This window comes from Vulpes lagopus, chromosome 10, assembly GCF_018345385.1.
Source record: "Vulpes lagopus strain Blue_001 chromosome 10, ASM1834538v1, whole genome shotgun sequence".
Classification (NCBI taxonomy): domain Eukaryota; kingdom Metazoa; phylum Chordata; class Mammalia; order Carnivora; family Canidae; genus Vulpes; species Vulpes lagopus.
Window position 1 is genome coordinate 59,829,558 of NC_054833.1, and position 9,641 is coordinate 59,839,198.

The window sequence follows — 9,641 nt, forward strand, 5'->3', positions numbered from 1 at the left end:
CCTTCTGAGAAGCAGACTGGCTGAGGGAGCAAAAAAATTTTTTTTTTGTTTTTGAGTGATAGAGGAAAGAAGGGTCCTATGTACTCATCCTGCTGCTGGTCTATGTCCATGTGCAAGCCCAAGGCCTAGGAGATGCCAGGCCTGAAGTTTGTTTTTCTAGTCCTCAGACTACCTCAGTGGCCAGCTTCAAGAGGGCGTGGTTTTCTCCCCTCGGTGGATTGTCTTCCCCGTGAATAAACCAAAAAGAGACAGAACTTAGAAACAATCATCTTACAGAATTTAATGCTCAGGGATGAGGATGGTTGGAGGCCTGATGGGGGACATAGCACAGGGTGTTCGCTAGCAGAACGACAAAAGGGGTCCCAGAAGGCTGGGCTGGGCTAATGGGACCACAAGCTCACCAGGAACTTAGTCTTTCTGAGTCGCTGTCTCAGAACATTCTAGAACTGCAGCCTTAAACCCGGATTTGCTGCTGTTCCTTCTTCCTCACCTCTGCCCAGATGTCTGACAGATCCTGGATAAATTGCTGGATCTAACAAGGCAAGGGGACCAGAGTTAGCCCGCCGGGCAACAGGCCACGCCATCCATCCCCAAACAGACCATGTCCCAGCCTTCACTGTGTGCCTTCCAGTCTGCTAAGCCTGATACTTCAACCAGAATAATCGTCAAATAAGGGAAAGTGGCCTCAAGAAGGCAGTCACAGGGGGATCCCTGGGTGGCTCAGCGGTTTAGCATCTGCCTTTGGCCCAGGGCACTATCCTGGAGTCCCGGGATCGAGTCCCACGTCAGGCTCCCAGCATGGAGCCTGCTTCTCCCTCCTCCTGTGTCTCTGCCCCTCTCTCTGTGTCTCTCATGAATAAATAAATAAAATCTCAAAAAAAAAAAAAAAGTTCCCAGACACCCACGCAAAGGGTTCTGTGGTCAAGTTAGCTTCAGAAACATTATCTGCTTGGAAACTCAGAGCAGAACCATAGCAAAGACAGCAAAGTCCTGTGTGTGAAGACCACCTGACTTTGCTTCGCTGAGAGTTTTGCAAACGTATCAGCCCATGGACTCCTTCGATTCCACCACTGGAGATGTACCCACCTTTGGGGGTCCTAGGATTTGCCAAGCACAGTTTGGAAAGTGCTGCTTCGGACAGCTTGGGCTGGGCTGCGTTCAGGGCTAATGCCCGGCCTTCCGTGACACAGGACGTGGAATTCAAATATTCTCAGGCTTTTGGCAGAACCGTGTTTCCTAACTTGTACTGAGGCACCATGCTCCTCACTCTAGGGAAGTGGCTGCCTTCCAGAACCTGTGCTTGGATGTATCTTAGGGATGTTGTTGGGCACATCCTGCACTGGGAGTCTCCGCAGCCTTCTTGGGAGATTTCAATCAGACTGAAGCACTGGGAGACATTGGCTCTGAGCATATCTACATTTTCTCATGTCAGTACAGGAACCACGTGTTGCTTTTTCTTCTTGTTACCAGACGATGCACAACCAGCTACTGACTCTGTGGAGCTACTGTCCTTTACGATCCAAGAATCCACAGTGTGTATTTTTCACTTGGGCCTTGACATGAGGTTGCAACTCCGGTTTTCCCAGGTCCTTGGTTTTTCATTTTTTCAGCCTAGTTGATCATGCGTACGTCTGTCGATAGGCTCCCATCCTATGGCGATGGGGTGGGATATTTTAAAAATAACTTGAGCAACAGGAAGTGTTCTTGTAGCTACAGATGGAGGTTAAGAGGGAGTTAGCTCAAAATCTGCAGGGGATGGACTGGGAGCCAGGCTGTGGGCAGGGAATGCTTGGGCGGGTCAGGGAGCTGGAGGTGGCCACCTCCTGCCCCATCCTGCGTCACAATAGTTCAAGGCGAGGATCCACAAGTCCCTGAGACCCCAATACTGGAGACAGGGGTCTGCAGGGGCAATCCGATAATACAAATACATTATTTGTCTTTTTCTCTCTTGTTCTCTCATGAGTGTAGAGTGGCCTTTACCAGAGTGGGGTGTTTCCATGACATGGCTTTGTCACCACCAGGATGCATGCAGAAGCAGATGGGAGAACCCACCTGTTGTCCATGAAGCCAGCCATTAAGTGGATTTGCAAAAGTGCCCCTTGTCCCACAAAGTAATTTTTTGAAAATGTAGTTTTCCATCAAGCATGCTTCCTGTCGTCGTTGAAAAATGGATTATCTTTAATTTTTCTGTTGGAGTTTCTAACATGGTAAATATCAACAGCATAAGTCATACAAACAAAAGCTCTTGGTGGGGGTGGGTGTTTGCTCTTCAGTAAATTTTAAGAGTGTACAGGCCTCCTGATAGCAAAAAGTTTGAGGATTGTTCAACTTGTGGAACAAGTTTCTTATTAATCGCCTTCCACTGTCAATAGTTCTGCTCTACATACTTGGAGCTGCAGGCTGATTGTCTGGTTTGGGGAAATCCCTCTTCTGGGCTGCTCAGTGGGTAATATCCTTTACATTTCGTGAGCTTTGCTTTTTTTTATTTTTAAGAAAGATTTATTTATTTATTTGAGAGAGGGAGAGAGCACAAGTGTGCAAGCGGGGGGTGAGGGGAGAGGCAGAGGGAGAGGGAGAGAGAGAATCTCAAGCATACCCCCCGCACTGAGCGCAGAGCCTGACAGGGGGCTGGACCTCATGACCCTGTGATCACAACCCCATCTGAAATCAAGTATTCGACGCTTAACTCTGAGCCACCCAGGTGTCCCCATGTTTTACTTTCTTGTTGTCAAACAGGTGAAGTACCTTCCCGTCATCCATGGCTTTTATTGGCTTGTGTTTCATATTCATTCGCTGCTTAGTGAGCACCTACTGTGTCCCAAGCACTGTTCTAGACACGGAGACACAGTTAGAAACAAGACAATGACAAATCTCAGCCTTCTGGAGCTCACATTCTGTAATTTCACAGCAGAGCCCCGGGCTTTTGCCAAAGGAATGAAGAATTAGTCATGGTTCTCCACATGTCACGAGAAGCATGGCTAATGCATCTGCCTGTACGGAGTTGCCCAAACTGTGGGATATGTGCACCTGTGGTCAGAAGTGAGATGGTTTGGGGTCGTGCATGTGTATAGCATCAAACAGCTTTGAATCATACGGTGAGAAGGGTTATTTTGGTTATTTCCTTTAAGTTACTACTAAAGTTGCTGATTTTCCCTTCCACCTCACTCCCCATTTTTCTCTTTTCCCAAAGAGTGGGCCTCGGACACGAGCCTTCAGCCTCTCTCCAATAGTCAGTAGGGCTGTTTGGCACAAGGACTGGATTTAACAATGGGTCCCTGCTACTGCCCATGTTGAGTGCAGTCAAGAGGGTCTTAGCGCTTACGCGGTGGTTCTCCAAGGGCAGAACCCAGACCAGCACCATCACCTGGGAACTTGTTGAAAAATGGGAATCTGTGGGTTCTCATCTCAGACCTACTAAGTCAGACACTCTGGAGGTGGGGCTCGACAACACTTTCCAGCCCCGAGGTGACTCCGATCCTTGTTAAATTCAAGAATTTAATTTAACTCTGGGGGGTTCATTCTTCCCAGCTGGGCCGATGGCCAATTGTTGTGGCTCAGTAGACCCGGGGGGGGGGGCTGCGCCCCCTCTTACCATGTCCAGCTGTTTGTGTGTGTCCTCCAGGGACACAGTGGTGGTCTCCTTCAGCTGCTTGCTCACGATCTGGAAAAGGTTCAGTGTGGCCATCTTAATGGTGCCAAGCAAGAGGGTCTTCTTGGCTGCAGTGTTCTGGATGTGTGCCCAGCGAGATTCCTGTGGAGCGGGTGGGGCCGGGACGTGAGCAGGGGACATAGGTGTGTGTGCATGCGTGCCATCCTTGTCCCCTCCCCCCGCCCCGTCCTGGAGCCCCCAGCCCCCCTGGGCCCCTGTGCTCACCCAGATGATGACATCACTGCGGGCTCGGTCGAAGCGCATCTGTAGACGTGCCAGCTCGTTGTTGTGCTGCAGGATCTCGTCATCTTTCTCCTCCATGTAGCGCGCCAGCCTTGCCTTGGCCCGCTCGATCTTCTCCTGGCCCTCCTGCGCTGACTGCATGAGGTCCTGGTGCATGCTTACCAGCGTCTTGTAGCGTGAAATCACCTCATGGATCTCCTCGAACTGCAGAGGGGAGGGGGAGCTCCACTCACTGCACTGCTGCCCCCCACCCCCTGGGGCTGATGAAGGACCACCCCCTGCGACTCCCTGCTGAGATGCCTCTGCCTAGCCTAGCTTGGAGACCCTACTCCAAAGTCGAAGGATACTGGTGTCCACCTGTTCACCCTCCTGGGTTAGTATGGCCATGGGACGTGTGTTCCGGGCAGGTACAGCTGGAGCTGGGGTCCTCGGTGGGCATTTTGGGGTCACCTGGGAGCTTTAAAAAGGACACAAGTCTGGCTCTACCTCCAAGAGATTTATTTTAATAAAGAGGTTGGAGGTGGTCCCTGGTGCCTGAATTTTCCAAAAAGATCCCCTCGGGGCACCTGTGTGACTTAGGTCGTGATCCCGGGGTCCTGGGATCGAGTCCCCCATTGGGCTTCCTGCAGGGAGCCTGCTTCTCCCTCTGCCTGTGTCTCTGCCTCTCTCTCTCTCTGTCTCTCGTGCATGCATAAATAAATTTTTAAAAAAACTTTTTAAAGGCCCCCCTTGCCCCAGGTGATTCTAGAGGACTGCTGGCTGGAGTTTGGGGTTTGGGGGTTGAGGAGCTGCATGAGACATCTCCTAAGGAAATAATTACATCCAACAAGAATGTACAGAGAACCACTTATAGGCCATGCCATAAGCTCAGTGCTAGGGACAGAGCAGGAGATAAGAAAGCCAGACACTACCCTTGGGGTGGTGTGGAGGGAGGACAGACAGGGAAAGAGTTATAACACAGACTGATAAGCCCTATCTATGATGGGGTGGGGCTGGTCTGACCCTGGTGACATCTTCAGCATAAGGCTTTCTGGTATTTGTTCACGTTCGTTGAGGTCCCCCTCTGGTGGGGGCTGTAGACGGTACCAGCGGGGCAGGTGGCCTGCCAGGTCCGGAGCCATGACACTCTGACCTGACCTCGCAGGCCGGGCACCCTCCCTCTGTAGAGGGTGGTGTGAGCGCCAGTTCCAGGACACCAACTCACCTCCCCAGGGGTTGATCAAAGTGTGCCTTCCAGCCACCCAGGGTACACTCCCTGAGTGCTCGCTGCATCTCCTGCCATTCCCAGTGATAGACTGGCGTTCCCGGAACGGCCCTCCTGGCCTTTCCATGGATATGCTCCTGCGGGGAAGGGCCACCCACGGAGGAGCTGGGAACAGCCAGGAAAGGTTTCCCGGCAGGAGAGAAAGGATGCTGAAATGAGACCAGAGGTATGAACCGAAGCTGGCCAGCCAAAGACAGGTGGGGGAAGGTGAGGACAGGTAGAGGGAGCAGCCCGTCTACAGATGACGGTGCGTGTGGTGAATTCAAGATGCCCAGGAGAGCTTAATATGAATAGCCTGCATTCAAGATGGGGAGAGACAGATCCACCTGGAGGAAGTAGAAAAAAATGCCCAGTCACCCCTGAGGAGGAGTGTAGAGTCCTCTGTTAAAGGATTTTAGGAAGCAGGGGTGCCTGAGTGGCTCAGCAGTTGAGCATCTGCCTTTGGCTCAGGGTGTGATCCCTGGGGTCCTGGGATCGAGTCTCCGCAGGGAGCCTGCGTCTCCCTCTGCCTGTGTCTCTGCCTCTCTCTCTGTGTCTCTCATGAAAAAATCAATAAATAATCTTAAAAAAAAAAAAGAAGGAAAGAGAGAGGAAGAGGGGTGAGGGATCACACTGGCTGTCGACCGTGGGACAGGCTGGTGGCCAGGAATAAGGCAGCATTGAACTCCGGATGAGGTACATCGGGGGTCTGGATGAGGAAAGGGCAGGGGCCGAATTCCAGAAATACTTAGGAGGCAGAATAGACCAGATCTGCTGATTGATGGCTGCAGGGAGGGAGGAGGAGGAGGCAGCTAGGATGAGGCCCGGGTTCGGGTTCGGGGCCTGGCTGTGGGTGGGAAGGCCACGCCAGGGGCAGGACTGGCCTCGGCGGCCAGGAAGCTGATGAACTGAGCTGGGGACTCCAGACCGCGGGCAGAAGGGGCATGAAGCTCAGAGCCAGACTCAGGCCAAGCTCCACGGTCACGAGACGCACCTTTTCGCAGGTCTGAATCTGAGTCCTGTCTTATCATTTACTTGTTGCTTTGATACGTGGTCTCCCTGGCTTGCCCCGCCCCATTATGAGTGGACCATGTGGGTGCAACAGGTAGTATCTTAGCACAGATGATCTAACACAGATTTGGGCCCCATATACGCTAGAACACACATTAGTTCCATATGGAAACTGCTGGAACTTCAGAAAGCTGTCCATCCTCCCACCCCTGGCACCTGATCAACACCCCGCACCTGGCTCCCCCGGTAAGGGTCCCTGCCTGCTGTGGTCACACGGGGGCATGAGAGGCATCCGGGGGAGGCCCCAAGAGTTGCCCAGGGAGAAAAGTGCACAGTCAGGGACCGCTCACCTCTGAGTTCTCCACCACCTTCTCCAGGTACTTGTTGAAAATGGAGTAGTCCTGCAGCTTGATGCTCAGCTTCTGGTGCTCCAGCCTCAGGGCCGCCATCTCCTGCTTGGCCTTGGCCAGCTCGCGCACCCGTTGCCTCTTCAGCTCCCGCTCCTTGTTGGCTTTCTTCAGGGCACGGATCCGTTTCTGGTCGTTCTCCTGGGGCGGAAGAGGTGGCACCGGTGGGACGCTGGCCCTGTCCTCCCCTCGGTCTGCCCGGGAAGGCAGGGATCACTGGGCCAGGAGGCCTGAATTTTCTCCCGATTTGGTACATGGGATCGAAATTTCTCCAACTGCAGAAGTGAGAGGCTCGAGCCCCTCTTTTTCAAGAGCTGGGGCAACAGTGCTCCAGCCCCAGGGAGGGGGGACAGGAGGCAGCCCTGCAGGGCAAGGGCCACTCCGGAGAACCCATTCCCATGGTTCAGACTGGCATCAGGCTGAGGCCGCAGCAGGTGGTACAGGTGACTGATGTCTTCAAAGAAAGACACCAGGCTCAGCTCCGGCAACCAGACTGACACCTCGTTCTCCTTCATTCTGCAAAGTCCTTCCCGCATGGTCAGGGGGCACGTGCACCCCTCACCGTGCACCCGTGTGGCGCCTCTTCCTCTTCAAGGGCTCTAGTGATGCCACACTGATAGAGGACCCTTGGAGGCAGGTGGAGAAGGCACAGGGAGGATTTGCTCTGTGCCCCAGGAGCCCAGGAGAGGACCAAAGATCCCCTAAACCAGCGGCTTTCAAGTCCAATTATGTGTCACAACCCCCTGGGGAGCTTTTGTAAAATTCAGTTGCTGGCACCCATCCCTACCCCAAGGCCTGCTGAAAGCAAAGAGAGACTCTTGGGGGGTCCGTATTTGGACCAGTTTTCCAGGATTTCCAGGCTGCTGGGCCTCTGGCAGCTGTTGGAGAAGCTCTCACCCCCCATCTCCTGCCGTTCCGCACATGCTCCACTACTTTTCTCCGAAGGCTCGGACCCCTGGAGAACGTGCTAGGCCGTACTAGGCCTGTCAGCTTCCTCTCCCACCTGGAGTAGGTGCAGACTGAGACAGGCACTGTTAAGAGCATGCTCCCTGCCCCGGGGCAGAGGCCAGGGACACCCCACCCCACCCCCCGGAGCTGGGCCAGGCCCTTCAGGCTCTATCAGGGCTAGCGGGAGCCGGTCTAGAGAAATCTGGATGGTCAAATCGCTCTGCTAAGGCCTGATAGAGAGTTGTCTCTGGCTGGACTCTGGTGCCTGGTCCTTCCACCAACCCCTGCCTGGACCCTCAGTGCAAGGGCAGAGGGGTGGGGGGGTGGGTGCCCGGGACTGAAACCCTGTCTGATTCATCTTTGTACCCCCGCCTGCCGAGCCCTGACAGTGGCAGGTGCATTCACTTGTCATCCTCCACCCATGCCTTCAGTCCCCAGAGACACTGTAGGTGCCAGGCACAGGCAAGAAGATGGGGAAGCGCAGTCTAGAAGGGCTCAAAGCGACAGGGAGACAGGAAATGGCAAACAGTGATGAGCGGGGACTTAAGAGAAGCCCCAGGCCTTGCTGAACAGTGAAGAGATGCTAACTCAGGGTAAGGAGTCAGTAAAAGCAAGGAGGGGGTAGGAAGGAGGGGGAGGGAGAAGGGGAGGGAAAGGGGGGAGGGGGAAGGAGACAGGTGGATGGAAAGAGAAAGGGGAGAGAGAGAGGAGGGGGGAGGAGAGAGGAGGGGCTATCTGCAGGGTGGGGGCCCCTCATACCTGGATGAACTGCTCAAACTTCTGGATGTGGGCCTTCAGCTGAGCCTCCTTGATGCCCAGCTCCTCCCAGCGCAGGTTCAGCATTTCCATCCTGCGCTGAAACGTCTTGGGGCAGGGGGAGCGGAGAGGTCAGGGGGCCCCCTGCACCTCTGCCCCCAGGCCGCCCACTTTCCACCTCACCCTGGCTTCAGAGCAGGGCGTCCCGGGACCCTGCTGCCTCCAAGGCTCAGATCCTTTTTCTCTCCCCAGAGAGAACACAGAAGCTTCACCCGGGATCCCCCCACTCCAGCCACTGCCACCCATGAACTGGGAGGCTCCAGGGGGGCCCTTCCCGCACTGCACTCCTGAGTCCCCACCTCCTTCTTCTGCTCCATGGCTCGGTGCATGATCTTGGCCTCCTTCTTCTTCTCCAGGAGCCGGATGGATGGGGACTCCAACTGCTCATCAATGTTGGGGAACTTCCTGCGCAGGTGAGAGAGCAGGTGGGTTCTGAGCACCCCGGGGAGAGGAGGCGAGGGGCCCCATCCCCCCATCCCCCATGTGAGGGAGAGCGGTGGCATGGGGAGGGCTGGGTTGGCATCCTGGGAGCACCCCAGGGCTGGGGGTGAGGGTGGCGGCAGTGGATTGATGCCGGGGTGAGGAGGCAGGTGCTTTGGGGTGTGGGGTTATGGGGGGGAGAGGGGACAGGCTGGGAGCGGGCTGTGGGAGGCCCCAGCCCTGAGACACTCACTGCAGCAGTTGTAACAGGCGCTCCCCATACTGCAGCCGAAAGTACTCAGCGAGGTCCTCCTCCTCCATGATGCCCAGGCTCATGGTGCTGCTGGCCTAGTGGTGCCCCAGCGCCGGGTCCCCGCAGTCACACGGTGGCCCAGGGGTGTGGCTGGGCTCTCACTTCTCCCTTCCTCCTGCTTCGCAGGGTCCCACGGAGGATGGGGGGTCTGAGGGCCTCGGGAAAGGCAAAGGCGGCTAGAGGCTGGGATCCCTGCTCAGGATGATGTGGTGGGAAGTGAAGGGAGATCTGGTTACCTGGCAACCGGCATCCTGGTTCTGTGGACCAGCTGCGGAACCCGGCTTTGCTCTCTGACCCTTGTCCCCGCTGACCCTGGGCCTGCTGGAATCCTGGCTCTGCTCCTGCATTTCCACCCCCCTCCCCACCCTCACCCCAGGAACCCCGGGGAGAAGCTGGGCCTGATGAGATGCTGGCATCCAGGCCTGGGAGGTCAGGGTGTGGGTGCCCATGGCCCAAGAAGGGGGGCTTTGGCCGAGGGCTGTCCTGGGCGGATCAGGGGTGTGTGTGAGGGTGAGCCAGGGGCGGGGATGGGACAGATGGCCCACAAGACAAGGAGGCAGGGTGGGAGGGGGCCCGAGCTTGAGAACCAGA

The 9,641-nt window shown here is 55.4% G+C and overlaps 1 protein-coding gene across 2 annotated transcripts; it reads right to left on the reverse strand.

Moving 5' to 3' along the window:
- Positions 1–320: 320 nt before the first annotated feature.
- On the reverse strand, positions 321–9,396 carry CCDC42 (coiled-coil domain containing 42). 2 transcript variants are annotated; one of them, XM_041772551.1, is made up of 7 exons: positions 8,991–9,396; positions 8,617–8,722; positions 8,261–8,365; positions 6,497–6,694; positions 3,875–4,096; positions 3,593–3,751; positions 321–532 (listed from the first exon to the last, which is right to left on the reverse strand). In XM_041772551.1, the coding sequence occupies exons 1-7, from the start codon at positions 9,071–9,073 to the stop codon at positions 455–457; spliced, it is 951 nt and encodes a 316-aa protein (XP_041628485.1). In that variant the 5' UTR covers positions 9,074–9,396; the 3' UTR covers positions 321–454. The 2 variants fall into 2 exon arrangements, with proteins under 2 accessions (XP_041628485.1, XP_041628486.1); XM_041772552.1 differs by lacking the exon at positions 3,875–4,096.
- Between the last annotated feature and the right edge of the window lie 245 nt (positions 9,397–9,641).

Bases quoted from the DNA above. Each gene is read 5' to 3' on its own strand.
- CCDC42 (XM_041772551.1), bottom strand. From the start codon at position 9,073: ATGAGCCTGGGCATCATGGAGGAGGAGGACCTCGCTGAGTACTTTCGG. The intron at 8,366-8,616 runs GTGGGGACTCAG...CCCTGCCCCAAG, and splicing joins CCATGGAGCAGAAGAAGGAG to ACGTTTCAGCGCAGGATGGA. The intron at 3,752-3,874 runs GTGAGCACAGGG...CCCGCTCCACAG, and splicing joins GCAGTGATGTCATCATCTGG to GAATCTCGCTGGGCACACAT.